The sequence below is a fragment of the Trachemys scripta genome, chromosome 3 (genome assembly GCF_013100865.1).
Source record: "Trachemys scripta elegans isolate TJP31775 chromosome 3, CAS_Tse_1.0, whole genome shotgun sequence".
NCBI lineage: Eukaryota > Metazoa > Chordata > Testudines > Emydidae > Trachemys > Trachemys scripta.
The window spans coordinates 105,775,276-105,790,187 of NC_048300.1; the positions used below are offsets into that span (position 1 = coordinate 105,775,276).

The following is a 14,912-nucleotide window of genomic DNA, read 5'->3' on the forward strand; positions in this document are numbered from 1 at the left end:
TGCTACATAGGTAACACCTCAGCATCCATCAGTACCCACCCAACATGCCCAGGTTCCTCTCATCTTTGGATGTCTTCTAAAATTCTTCCTCACTGCCATTGTTTTTGCAGAGGGAGCCAGCTGGCCTATTGCCTCATTTGTGTTTTCATGTGAGCTGAATAACTTAGGATCTGCTTTTCAAAATACTGCTGGAAACTTTTGGAAGACTAGGCAGCCTGTGTGACCCCTCTGTTTAGCAGTAGATCAGAAGAGGGGTTCAAGACTGGGCATAAGGTGCTCTATATTCCACCGCATAGAAGAAAAATCCAGACCTTCTACCCAATTCTTGGCCCAGAGAGTATGAACTGCTATTGTTTATCTTAATGGGAAGTTGACTCTGAAACCTAATGATGACAATGTTAACTTCAATGTTAACCACTTCACTGCTGATTAAAGCATACAGCAAAAAAGAGGTAGAATCATAGTTTGGAGCTATACACAGTCTACTGAAAATGACATTTTTTTCTCAGCATTGTGAATGGGTAAACCCAGGGTTCTGGAACAATATATATAGAAGGGGTGCTAAGAGACATTGAACCAGACTGTAAACCCTGTATATCAGTGGTTCTCAAAACCAGTCCGCTGCTTGTTCAGGGAAAGCCCCTGGCAGGCCAGGCCGGTTTGTTTACCTGCCGTGTCTGCAGGTTCAGTCGATCGCGGCTCCCACTGGCCGCGGTTTGCCACTCCAGGCCAAAGGGGTCTGCGGGAAGTGGCGCAGGCTGAGGGATGTGCTGGCTGCCCTTCCCCATTGGCCTGGAGTGGCGAACCGTGGCCAGTGGGAGCCGCGATCGGCCAAGCCTGCGGACATGGCAGGTAAACAAACTGGCCCGGCCCGCCAGGGGCTTCCCCTGAACAAGCGGTGGACCGGCTTTGAGAACCACTGCTGTATATGATGGAAACCACTACAAGCCAGGGAGTGTGGCAGCACCCCTACTTCTAACACCTGTGGGTAAAGTTTGACTTATAGGCAGCTTTTTTAAGTGCATCACCAGTTATATTTTTCCATTATGACCCTAAGTTCCAGCTCACTGAAATGTCTAAACCTCAGAGAACCTTTTTGTGAACATAGGCTGAAGTTTGTTGCTGGTTTGCCTTTTCTTCATCATCATCATCATGTTCCTATTACGCCTCTGGCGTTTATGGCAGTGACTAAGCTCCTCCACTCCTGTTTGTTTCTGACAAGTCTTTCAATGGATCCCCAGGTTTTTCAGCTGGGCTTCATAGCTCTTCACCATGTTGTTTTCGGGTGGCCTCATTTTCGCTTGCCTTCAGGTGTCCATCTTATTGCTACTCTGGTGATGGAATCAGTTTCCATCCGAAGCATGTGACTGATCCATCTCTAATGCCTCCTGGCAATGATGGTGCTCAGATCCTCTGGCTGCAGTGTGTCAATAGATCTTGGTTTGAGATTGTTCTGGGACAAAAGATATGGAGGATTTTTCTGAGGCAGGCTGTATGGAATGAAGACAGTTTGGACATGTCATACTTTTTCATTCCCCAGCATTCTGCACTATAAAGTAGTGTTGAAAGTATGCAGCTCTGATAAATCTTAAGTTTGGTTTTGGTGTTGTATTTAAGCTCCTGCAGATGTTCCTGGCTTTATTGATTTTGTTCTGGATGTCCTGGCTTGTTCCACCATCCTGGCTTATGGTGCTGCTCAAGTACAGTTTGTGAATGTTTCTACATTGGTGAGAACATAATCCTCTATCCGTACTGGTGATAGTGTGGCAATATTAAAGGTCATAATATGTCTCTTATTGCAGTTGGTTTTCAGTCCAATTTGCTGGCTGAATTGTTGAGTCAAGTTGTTTTTTCTTTATATGGTGTTAGGTATAAGATAGAATGACATCATCTGCGAAGTTCAGGTCTTCAAGGGATGAGAAGAGTGTCCATTTAATGCCTCTTGGCAGGTCTTCTGTTGTACACCGCATTACCCAGTTGATGGCAATGTTGAAGAGGATTGCAAACATGACACACCCCTGATGTACTCCTGTTTTGACTTCAAAAACTTTACTGAGAGAGAATTATACATCTAGTAAAGGACTTGCTGCTGAAAGGTATTGCCATTATTATCTCCTACCAGCAACTCAGGTCCAGAGGGCTTTTTGCTATAGGAATTTTTCAGGGGGCTGGCAGGCAGCAGCAGCATATGGGTATGGCTTAGTGTTGGGATACTTCTTTGTAATCTTAAAGAGAAAAAAGGGGGCAGGGGAAGCATAATGAGAGCTAATGGCTGGAAGCTGAAACTAGAGAAGATACCTTCCCTGGTAAAAAAAAATTGTAATTAACCATTATAACTATTTATCTCCATCACTTAGTCTTTAAATCAGAATTGGATATCTTGCTAAAATATATGCTATAGCTCAAATGGAAGTTATGGTCTTGATGCAGAAATTTAGGGCTTCAATTCTTATAGACTATTTCCCAGAGGCCTCCCATAAAAACTGCAGGGGGCTTAAACATATTTACAGGTGCTGGCTCTGGACAGCTCCAGCTGAATTTAAGTCCTGCAGAAATTACCAGGTGAAGTTCTGTGGCCTGTGTTATGCAGAAGGTTAGAGCAGACCATCATGATAGTCCTTCAGGTTATAAACTCTATGAATCTTGTGTAATGGTCACTCCTACTTTTACATGCTGCGCAGGCGCACCCCCAGCCCAGCTCCCACAGGTTTGTCTGTCAGCTTGGAGCACTGAATGATAGAATAACCACAGAACATTTACACTGATAAAAGAACAGGAGAACTTGTGGCACTTTGGAGACTAACATCTTCATCATCTAGGAAGAAGTATGGCAGAAAGGGATCTAGGGGTTATAGTGGACCACAAGCTAAATATGAGTTAACAGTGTGATGCTGTTGCAAAAAAAGCAAACATGATTCTGGGATGCATTAACAGGTGTGTTGTGAGCAAGACACGAGATGTCATTCTTCCTCTCTACTCTGCGCTGGTTAGGCCTCAACTGGAGTATTGTGTCCAGTTCTGGGCACCGCATTTCAAGAAAGATGTGGAGAAATTGGAGAGGGTCCAGAGAGAGCAACAAGAATGATTAAAGGTCTAGAGAACATGACTTATGAAGGAAGGCTGAAAGAATTGGGTTTGTTTAGTTTGGAAAAGAGAAGACTGAGAGGTGACATGATAGCAGTTTTCTGGTATCCAAAAGGGTGTCATAAGGAGGTGGGAGAAAACTTGTTCATCTTAGCCTCTAAGGATAGAACAAGAAGTAATGGGCTTAAACTGCAGCAAGAGAGGTTGGACATTAGGAAAAAGTTCCTAACTGTCAGGGTGGTTAAACACTGGAATAAATTGCCTAGGGAGGTTGTGGAATCTCCATCTCTGGAGATATTTAAGAGTAGGTTAGATAAATGTCTATCAGGGATGGTCTAGACAGTATTTGGTCCTGCCATGAGGGCAGGGGACTGGACTCGATGACCTCTCGAGGTCCCTTCCAGTCCTAGAGTCTATGAATCTGGACCCATGGAAAAGAAGCCCTCGAGGAATTCCACCATGATTTTAACAATTTCCCTCCCACCATCAACCTCAGCCTAGACCAATCCACACAAGTGGTCCATTTCCTAGACACTACTGTGCTAATAAGTGATGGTCACATAAACACCACCCTATACCAGAAACCTACTGATCGCTATACTTACCTACATGCCTCCAGCTTCCATCCAGGACACATCACAATATCCATTGTCTACAGCCAAGCTCTAAGATACAACCACATTTGCTCCAATCCCTCAGACAGAGACAAACACCTACAAGATCTCTATCAAGCATTCTTAAAACTACAATACCCACCTGCTGAAGTGAAAAAACAGATTGACAGAGTCAGAAGAGTACCCAGAAGTCACCTACTACAGGACAGGCCCAACAAAGAAAATAACAGAACACCACTAGCCGTTACCTTCAGCCCCCAACTAAAACCTCTCCAGCGCATCTTCAAAGATCTACAACCTATCCTGAAAGATGATCCCTCACTCTCTCAGATCTTGGGAGACAGGCCAGTCCTCGCTTACAGACAGCCCCACAACCTGAAGCAAATACTTACTCACCAGCAACCGCACACCATACAACATAAACACTAAACCAGGAACCTATCCTTGTAACAAAGCCCGATGCCAACTCTGTCCACATATCTATTCAAATAACACCATCATAGGACCTAATCACATCAGCCACGCCATCAAGGGCTCGTTCACCTACACATCTACCAACGTGATATATTCCATCATGTGCCAGCAATGCCCCTCTGCCGTATACATTGGCCAAACCCAACAGTCTCTATGCAAAAGAATAAATGGACACAAATCTGACCTCAGGAATCATAACATTCAAAAACCAGTGGGAGAACCACTTCAACCTCTCTAACCACTCAGTGACAAACTTGAAGGTGGCAATTTTGCAAGAAAAAAACTTCAAAAACAGACTCCAAAGAGAGACTGCTGAACTTGAATTAATATGCAAATTAGATACAATTAACTTAGATTTGAACAGAGACTGGGAATGGTTGGGTCATTACACTAATTGAATCTATTTCCCCATGTTAAAATATCCTCACACCTTCTATGGGTCATCTAGATTATCAGTTCAAAGGTTTTTCTCTCTCTCCTGCTGATGATAGCTCATCTCAATTGATTGGCCTCTTACAGTTGGTATGGCTACTCCCACCTTTTCATGTTCTCTGTATGTATAAATATCTTCTTTCTGTGTGTTCCATTCTATGCATCCGATGAAGTGGGCTGTAGCCCACGAAAGCTTATGCTCAAATAAATTTGTTAAGGTACGTCTATACCCAGCCGCTAGTTCGGCGGCTGGCAATCGAACTTCTGGGTTCGACTTATCGCGTCTTGTCTGGACGTGATAAGTCGAACCCGGAAGTGCTCGCCGTCGACTGCGGTACTCCAGCTGGACGAGAGGAGTACCGCGGAGTCGACGGGGGAGCCTGCCTGCCGCGTGTGGACCGAGGTAAGATCGAACTAAGGTACTTCGAACTTCAGCTATGTTATTCATGTAGCTGAAGTTGCGTACCTTAGTTCGATTTGGGGGGTTAGTGTAGACCAAGCCTTAGTCTCTAAGGTGCCACAAGTACTCCTGTTCTTTTTGTGGATACAGACTAACACGGCTACTACTCTGAAACCTGTCATTTACACCAATGTGATTCCAGCGATCAGGTGTCATGTCCCTGTTGCTGTGACGTTAACTTCGCAGCTGTTCTTTGTAACCCTTCACAAATTCTCAGGGTAGAAAAAGGACCAATATGTCCTAATGCCTTTGATTTGCGGATTAAACAATTATGGTGAAGCAGCATGTGTCTGTCAATGGAAAAACTGGGAGGGAACGGTAGTATCAGCTGCTTCTCCCGTGCGGCTAATGAGAGGGCTTAATGTGAGTGGAGCATGCTCAATAATAACCGAAGCTGCTGCTCTAACCAGGCTCCTCCTCCTTCCAATCTTTTTCCTCTCTCCATGGAAAATACCGGGATAGACAGAGGGACGTACTAGTCTGAAGCTACATTAGGCTGCGGTATCCAGGACCCCTCGCTATGGGCAGCCAGGAAGCAGAGACCCAGGAGGCTTTGCAAACCCCAGGTGGGAGTAAGAGGTTTTTTTGTACTTTCGGATTCTGCTCTCTTTAACCTTCTTTAGTGTGTCCGCGGTGTTGTTTTCTCCGCTTCCCTCCGCCCCCAAGGCAATTTGGCAATCGCTTAGCTCACCCAAGCAGTCTCCAAATCCTTTCGAGACTCCGGGCTGGCTCCTTTTTGGTTCGTTCAGTTGTGGGGTTGTGTTTGCTGTTGAAAGAGTTTTCGTGATCACTGCAACTTGGGAGGGAGAGGATGGCCCCCGGAATATTTTATTTTCCTGTTATTGTTCTGCCACTAAATTGCACATCAGAAGAACTTAAAACTATCGTACTAAGATCACTGGCACGTCTTGCCGTTCACGTGTCAACCTCTCGCTGTGGAAATTAACCCATAGCATTCTGTTCTGGGGTAATGCGTTCAATTAGCTATTTCTTTTTATGGGACAGCTAACTGAAGCGCAACGGAAACTTGGTTTGTTTAGTAAAGGTTTATACAACGATAATATCAAAAGGTTCTTGCTGGCTATTTAAAAACTCTCTGAAGCTAATTGCGACCCTAGCCAAATAATGGGAAGTCTTACTAGTGGGGCCTGAAGCCAAACCTGTTAAGTAACCATCCTAATGCACTTTGGTTAAAGAACATTTTTTTCCCCTGGTAACCATTTCTGGCCTCAACCTCACCCTGGAATGCAGCAGGAGACCTCTCCCTCTGCCCACTCCTTTGTCTTTATATAAAAATTACTTTACCAAGTATGTAGCAAACAGGAACGTTCAGGTCTTAATCCTTGTGCCCTGGGACCATGGCAATAGAGAACAGTAAATTTAAATACTATCTATTACAAAATTTTCTTTGAAGGATACAAAGAGCTGGCAGGTGGCCTACACCTGTATTTTTAAAGTCTCTTACATCTTTATTTGTAAACTGATTGATTGTTTCTGGGTCTCTGGGCTGTTAAAAAAAAAAGTGTATGTGAGGGGTCAGGTGCAGACTTTTTATGGCACATTTAATGATCATTAATACTGTGTAGACAAAAGACTACAACTTTATTTGCTAGAAGCTGTCAGTTCACTTAAAGGTGCCCTGGGGTCTGATCAGGCACCTAGTACTCAGGTGGGTAGTACATAGTCCCACAAATAATCCAATTCACTTCAATGGAGCTATGTGTGAGTCAGGGCCACAGTGTCAGATCCTTTTGTCATTGATGCTGCAAGCTGCTCAGTGTGGAAAGACACTGGGACTCTTAGAAATCAAAGGGACTCTGGGTGCAAGGGGCTGGCTATCTGTACAGATTAGCTTGCAGGGTTGGGGGATCTTCACTTATGGTACAGTAATATATTGAGAAAATGATGAGTTTAGGGCTCTTAATGGCAGAACATCAATTACCTTTTCCTGAACCATAGGTTTAGGTTACTAATTCCTGGAGGGCCCATCTCTTGTAAACAGACAGCTTGAAATTGTGTCCCAGTTTATCAGAGCTTAATACAAATATTTTTAGTTCTAGAAAATGGCAGACCAGAAGTTCCCCGTGAAGAGTCAAGTAGGTTTACCAGAGATCAGCTCTTCGCAATGGTAGCAACAGCTTGTTTGAACTTCAGTTCAATGATTTGCTATTCAATCCTGGGACCCTTTTTTCCAAGAGAGGTAAATTAATGTACAGCTCTGCAGACTATTATTCAGATGTTTAAAAAAAATGAGAAGTAATTTTTAAAAACCGATAATTTATATTGCGGCATCACCCCTAGAGGCTACATGTGAGCTCAAGCTCCTATTGTGCCAGGCGCTGTAAGAGACCGTTCCTGTCACAAAGCACTTGCAGCCTATTTTAGATGAGGCAGACAAACTGTAGAGAGAGGTGAAGTGATTTGCCCAACCTCATGTAGCAGGTCCGTAGGAGAACCAGGAATAAAACCCAGGTCTCTTGACTTCTATTCCAGTGCCCTATCCACTAGATCACTCTTTTTTTTTTTTTTTTTTCTCCCCTGCCACCCCCAACCCATCCACTTATGTCTTCCTCCTCAGCCTTTCCCAGGCAAACATTTGCCAGGCTGGCAGATAGGAAAACCATCTTTACTGTCACATTAAATTGAATAAGATGAGGAAAAAATGCATGTAGAGCCCCATGACACTTCAGAGTAATCCTTTTAGAACAAATCCATTGGGGAGAGGGGGGAGAGAGAGAGGCCTTGAACATTCTAGCGTTCTACCCACCTGCCACATGGAGTGATCTTCAAAGCTTGCCACCAGATTCTGCATAGTCACCAGGATCTGTGAGAGGCCAGCGCTCTTTGCACAGAGGCCTTGTTCCAATGCTGGAGTCACCCTGAGCTCCACTGGCAGTGCAGCTCCAGTGGAAAGGAAAATTGCAGTGACCGAACATATTACCTCTTCCCAAGTAATTTCTAGAAGGCCAGTGGGGAGATGTTGTCATCTTTCCCCCTGCCCAGTCCACACTCCCTCCCCTGCATGGATCCCAAACTTGCAGGGTGTCCTCTGTGGCAACCTGGGGTACGGGGGTAGAGGAACCATGCTGTGGAGACAGATTCCTTCATTTGCCCCTTCCTTGCAGGGGGATGAGGTCTGTGCACACCAGGTTCCACCTGCATACGGATTGGGGAATGCGTTCTGTCTTTGAGTAAGGTCCTACTAGCTGACCTGTAGTGCAACACAGCAACTTAGAATTTCCATCCTTCACACCTGCTTCCACTTGGAATAGATGCTGCTTCTGCTCCTGACTACAGAAATACTGAATTGTGGTGCACGGTGATTTTAAATTGCTGTAGAATTACTGCTGAATCTCCCACTCCTCTTTAAAAGAGAAAATGCTTTATGACCATACTGGCAAGTACGATGGAAGACTTGATTAGAAAGTATTTTAACCTAATGCTAACATGGTGTATGGTGGTTTGTTTTGTTGTTTTTTGTTTTGTCCATGTTCTAAATCTGGCTGTCTTGGTGTTTCCTTTTACAGGCAGAGAAAAAGGGTGCCAGTGATACAGTTGTTGGACTGATTTTTGGATGCTTTGCTTTATTCAATTTCTTGACTTCTTTAATATTAGGCAATTATGTAAGTATCTTTAAAGTTTTCAGTAATGACTTAATTATGGAATAGGACCTAACAACCTCACTTAGAGCCTCTTCCAGACAAATCTGGTTATGACTTCTAGTGCTCATAGGCTTGCTTTTTTAAGCAGAGGAAAAGAGATGGTGGCTAGGGAAAGCTAACTTACGCACTCTGAGACTCACTCCATCTTTTAGTAAATGTGGTTAGGTTGTCTTCCTATAATTCATTTGCTTTTACGAACATCCAACATCCTCTTGGTAACAAAGAGCCCGGACACCTGTAAGTTCAACTAGAAACAAAGAAGACATCCAGCAGCGTGAGATTGAGTTGCTCTACTGACCTTCAGCAAGTGCTCCACAGACCCCAGGAGAAACTGCTTTTCTAAGAGAAGGCACATTTCTCTCTGACTGAACATTCAGACTGTTGATTTTGAAGCAATAGAAGTTGTGTGCTGTTTTTTTTAAAATAATGGGATGTTGCAGGCAGAGCTCCAGCAAGAAGGGGTCAAACACTCAACCAGAACACACTCTGATCAAAGCTCTCCTTTCCATTCTTTTTGGAGTACCCTTTTTTAAATTGCACTTTTGCCGGGCTTTTGGCTAATAGTACCTAAAGCTCTGAGAAATGTCAATTTTGGAAGAATGAATGGGGCACTTCCTTAGGCACTCTCTGCATTGACTGCAGTCAGACCTACCAGTGGAGATGGAGGTAAATCATTCAAGGAAAACATTTTAAGGCTAGAGAATATCTTCTAGATTCCTACCCTAAATGTGGCTATTAAATATAATTCTTAAGCCTGTGTACAGCTTTAAGGCCACATCTGGACTTTTTTAGGATTTTAAGATTAACTTTTCTCCCCTCACTTATCCGAAGAAAAGTCCTCTAGTCTTTTCAAGGAAAGTGGAGTTAGACCTCTAGTATCTCCCAAGGAACTGTTCCCTCTAACTAGATCTCCCGACCTTCACAAAAAAAGGACTCTTACAACAGACCACTGATATAGGGGACGGAAAAGGGGGACACCCTACTGTCTTCTTACCACTGATATCCTGTCTAGCATATTTACCTTATTGCACTTGTTAACTCCTTCTGCTCAAACTGTGGCAAGTTCTAAGGGTACGTCCAGATTACCCGCTGGATCGGCAGGTAGCGATCGATCTATTGGGGATCGATATATTGCGTCTCGTCTAGACGTGATTTATCGATCCCCGAACGCACTCCCGTTGACTCCAGAACTCCACCAGGGCGAGTGGTGGAAGCGGAGTCGATTGGGGGGGAAGCCGCAGCCATCGATCCCGCACCATGAGGACAGGAGGGAAGTCGAAATAAGATACGTCTACTTCAGCTACGCTATTCCCGTAGCTGAAGTTGCGTATCTTACATCGACACCCCCCCCCCCCCCGCCCAGTGTAGACCAGGCCTAAGTTTACCTTATTCCTTGCTCCCCTCCATCAGTCTACATCCACCACCCTTTTCTTCCTGTGTTTCATATTTTCTCTCTCTCCGCTACCTGCCCCCCCCCCCCCCACATGTTAGACTCCACCTGGTGTGTTAACACAGAACTGAAGATATTCCTCCTGCTGAGCCAGGAGGCTGCCTCAGAGCTACGTGTGGCTGGAGCTGTAGTTTTTGTGTATCTTGGCAGAAGTCGGGAGTACATATGACTGCTTACCTTTCTCCTGTGAAGTAGGTGGGAGCTGTGGAGAAGTTGAGGCCTCCACTGGAGTTGCTGCCGTGTGAAACACATAATTCATTACTAATGCAATAGACAAGTAGGTAGCCCATAGAAATGATTGGACATCTCAGGGTTTCACTGAAAGCAGGACAAACCACTGGCTTAAGTAAAACATGCTGCAGTACAGAGACTTTCTCTAGCCCTGAACAATCCAAAGAAACTGAAATGTGTGCTCATGCTAAGGGAGGGTGTAGAATGCAATAAGAAGCCCCACAGACTTACTGTTGAAGGTGACCTCGCCATAGGCTGTGCCCCCAGTCATCCATTTCCTAGCTGGTAGAGTCAAGTGAAAGCAGGCCATGCTATCTTGCCTCTGGCATTTCTGAGAATAGGGAGAAGTGAAGCGCGTTCCCTACTTCAGATGGTTACAAGTTTCTTTTAAACTGGCTTCCATGACAGAATGATCTTTTCCCTGAATAATTAGCCTTCCACAGATCCTGTGTTTATTGCCTTCTGGTACTTATGCCCTGAGCTGCATACCCTGTTGTCTTGAGTTAGCTGCTAGTCTGTTAGATAGATGAGCAAATGGAAACCTCTGTTTTTTTTTGTCAGCTCCCCAGCGGCTACCTTAATAGCACCATTATTGCCTGCTATAGGCAATGCTGGATGTATGCAAGTCACTCCATCTAATCTATCTATGAATGCTGGTGCATTCTGCCACTGTACAGAGGCTACAGCAAATGGTAGTGAGAGTAAGCGCTACCAGTGACTTACCGTTGGGAAAAGTAGGTTAAGTCACTTAACCATTTAGAATATTTTTAGGTTTGATTACGAGCTGGCGGGGGGGGGGGGGGGGAGGTTTTGATTTTCTTCCCTTTTTTTGTTAGTGAATTTTTTTTTTTTTTTTTTTCCTAGAGCGTGCGTACAGTGTTTTTGATTTCATAACAAAACTCCCCAAATAAGTTTCCTTCATAAAAGCAGACTTGAAGTAATTAAAATGTAATATTTATTCTTCACCAATTGCAGCTTGTACAAATTGGAGCCAAATTCATGTTTGTGGCTGGGATGTTTGTCTCGGGATGTGTTACAATTCTGTTTGGGTGAGTGTGTTTTCTTGCATCTTATTTCTAGTGTGCAATTTGCATTGTGTTCTAATCATATGAAAAACAGATGGTCTTGCTGTTTAAACTCAGAGCTAGGAGTCAAAAGACCTCAGCTCTGTTTCTGACCTTGTGTTGGTGACCTAACCTCTTTGCCTTAGTTTTCCTTCTCTGTAAAGTGTGACTAATACTTGCCTAACTCATGGAGCTATAAGGTTTGTTTAGTACTCTGAGATCCTTGGCTGGAAGATACCATAAATGTAATTTGCTATTATAGTTATTGGGGAAAAACCTCAAGTAAGTATGTTAATAAGTGCATACAAAATCTAGCTCACAAAATGGGATTTTTAATTGTTTTAAATCCACTTGGAAATCAGAAGCTTTGCCTGGCAAGCATAGGGGCTAAGGAACTAACTTGTGCAACATGTAGGTTTTATTTTTAAAAAAGTGTCTAGTCCCCATTGGGCAGCTGTGAAATCAAGTCTGCTTTGTTGGGATGCTTCTTGGCAAAACTATGAGGAGCAACAGACGAAGGCACTGGAGTTCTTCACAGGGGAGAAGGACCCTGTGCTAGCCACCTGTCTCCCCCCCTGCCTCCAAAGGACAGGGGAAGCTGGAGGAGGGCTAGAGACAGTTTCCCTCCTTCCCAGCAATAGGTTGTAGAAGATAAAACTCTCCTTTTCCCTTTCGGGCAGTAGGGGTATGTCTACACTGCATTGTCCGCCTGGGACTGTGGAACCCAAGTTTCCAGACTTGGTATTTCTGAGCCTGTACTTTTGCATACACACTGCATAGTGAACATGGACTTACAATTTCTGGACCTGGGTCTCACAATCCTGCTGTACTGCGCTACACAGACCCAAGTCAAAACTTCTGATTCTGGGGGCATATACCAGGCCTCTTAGTGAACTATCTAGCTGAAGGAATTTCCCTACGCCCCCTGAATTTCCCCATCACCCCTGCCCCCCAGTGGTCAACTTGTTACATGCAGTGTTGCCAATTTAATTGTTGGTTGGAAATTTGAATTGAAATTGAAATATTAATACACCCTTTAAAAGCATATACAGCATATGATAAAATACTTGTACCTGAAAAAAGCATAATAGGTTTGAAAAGTATGAACAAAGACTAGCTTCCTCACACAGCTGTGTGTGGTGGTGGGTGTTTTTTTTTTTTTTTTTTTTTATGATCATGTCGGCACATTGAATTTATTAGGTTAGCTAACATCCCCAAAACAAAAGTATGGCTTGTAAGCAAGGTCTCAATGAGCTCTTCCCTGACAGCTAGTGATGAGCTGGGGATAGGAGGAGAAGGCTTCAGAACCAGCCTGTATTTACATGAACACACCTACTCTGCCTAGGTATCCAGCAGACAGGGCTGTGTTGCCCAAGTGATCAGTGTTGGCTGATGTTGGGTTACAAATCACTTTTTAGTATTGAATGTGGGGGTAACGAAATGTTCTCCTTATTGTATGAGGAAAGGTCAGCAAAACTATACTTAGCCTGTCTTGATTTGGTGGGGTGGGGGGGTCACCCTCAAGGAACTGCACTCACTAAGCAGGGGGTTTGGATGTTAGACCCCAGTGACGAGAGAGAGAGAGGGTGGGGATAGGTGTTTTGCTTGGTGTGGGCTCTGCCGAAGAGTCACAAGCACTATTTGACCTGTCCCTCTCCCCAGTTTAAAGATAGCGTTGATTAGGCTCCACGATAGAGAGTCGTGGTGTGTGTTATGTGGTTTTTTCTTTTTAATGACCATTAGAGTTGAAATCCCTGATAATCAGGTCTAAGTGCTTAGACCTGCTGCAGGACAGTGTTTATGTGGAAGAGACTGCCCAGTCTGCACTAGCAGTGAGGTTCCCCCACTGAGAGCTGAAATCACTAGGAGCTGGTGGAACTTCAAGAGACCAACTCGCAGAGCTCACAGTGGCAGATAGCAGCAGAAGGTAACAGTGCAGGGCCAGTGGTGAGTTAACAGTGGCACAACTAACAGTGCCCAGAGTGAGAGGCTGGAGGAATGAGAGAGTGCCTCTCCTGCCACGTGAAAGCACCTCTGAATTCAAGGACAACTATGAATCAGGTGCAGTGGAGGGAGAAGGGAGGGGAAAATTACAGGAACATTTCTTTGTTGCACTATGTTTTGCTCCAGAATGCTAGATTTGTGACTGGGAAACTTAACTATATGTTTCCTAGTAGCCAAGATTTTTAAAATGCATTATTTTCCAAAGTTGTTACCTCCCATTGTCTCTATCTGGAGAAGCCGTTATCTTGGAGTTTCTGTGTTAAACATTTTTTACTTTTTTACATAAGAATGGCCACACTGGGCCAGACCAATGGTCCATCTAACCCAGTACTCCATCTGCTGACAGTGGCCAATGCCAGGTGCTTCAGATGGAATGAACAGAACAGGTAATCATCAAGTGACCCATCCCTTGTTCACTCCCAACTTCTGGTGAACAATGGCTAGGGACACTCAGAGCATAGTGTTGCCTTCCTGCCCATTCTGGCTAATAGCTATTGATGGACCTATCCTCCATAAACTTATCTAGTTCTTTTTTGAGCCATGTTATAGTTTTGGCCTTCACAACATTCCCTGGCAACAAGTTCCATGGGTTGTCTGTGTTGTGAGAGGAAGTACTTCTTTTGTTTTAAACCTGCTGACTATTAATTTCATTGGGTGACCCCTGGATTTTGTGTTATGTGATGGAGTAAATAACATTTCCTTATTCACCTTTTTCCCCACCAGTCAAGATTTTTATGGGCCTCTATCATATCCCCCCTTAATCGTCTCTTTTCCAACCTGAAAAGCCCCATCTTTTTAATCGCTCTTCATATGGAAAGCTATTCCATAGCTCTAATCATTTTTGTTGCCCTTCTATGTACCTTTTCTAATTCCAATATATCTTTGAGATGGTGCGACCAAATCTGCACCATGGTATTCAAGACATGGGTGTCTCATGGATTTATATAGTAAATGTGGAGGAGCTTGTTTTGCCAGGCTGATCAGCAAAGCCAATGCTGACAAACTACATGAAAAGGCTACAACACACCAAGTCCTTGGACTGCATCGACATGAAGAAAGCCTTCAAATGCTATCACTGTCAAAGTCAACTTTAGAAGTACTTGATGAGGCTGTTAATGTGGGAGAGACAACAGTTTATGCACACAAACATAGCTGTTGCATCATACCTTCTATTTAAGCAAGAGATACCACACACTACAAACTGGAGGCCAATGTTAAGTGCATTGTCACTAGTTTAATCCTGAAGTTGGATACTGGTTCTTGGTTCCAAAAAAAATTTGGCAAATGCTTACTATCTTTCTGCAAGGTTTCAGAGTAGCAGCCGTGTTAGTCTGTATCCGCAAAAGGAACAGGAGTACTTGTGGCACCTTAGAGACTAACAAATTTATTAGAGCATAAGCTTTTGTGGACTACAGCCCACTTCTTCGGATGCATATA

General features: G+C 44.0%; 1 protein-coding gene and 1 long non-coding RNA gene across 3 annotated transcripts in view; one reads left to right on the forward strand and one right to left on the reverse strand.

Annotated features, from left to right (window-relative positions):
• Positions 1-14,912, reverse strand: part of LOC117874927 — a 69,073-nt gene that overhangs the window by 19,625 nt on the left and 34,536 nt on the right. The gene's annotated exons all lie outside the window — the stretch shown is intronic.
• LOC117874924 (MFS-type transporter SLC18B1-like) overlaps positions 5,470-14,912 on the forward strand; it is a 37,149-nt gene continuing 27,706 nt past the window's right edge. Inside the window, exons 1-4 of one of the 2 annotated variants that reach the window (XM_034765633.1) lie at positions 5,470-5,636; positions 7,119-7,264; positions 8,592-8,687; positions 11,383-11,456. In XM_034765633.1, coding sequence (XP_034621524.1) covers positions 5,585-5,636; positions 7,119-7,264; positions 8,592-8,687; positions 11,383-11,456 — 368 coding nt within the window. In that variant the 5' untranslated portion in view covers positions 5,470-5,584. The remainder of the gene's footprint in view (positions 5,637-7,118; positions 7,265-8,591; positions 8,688-11,382; positions 11,457-14,912) is intronic. The other variant, XM_034765634.1, reaches the window with a different exon arrangement.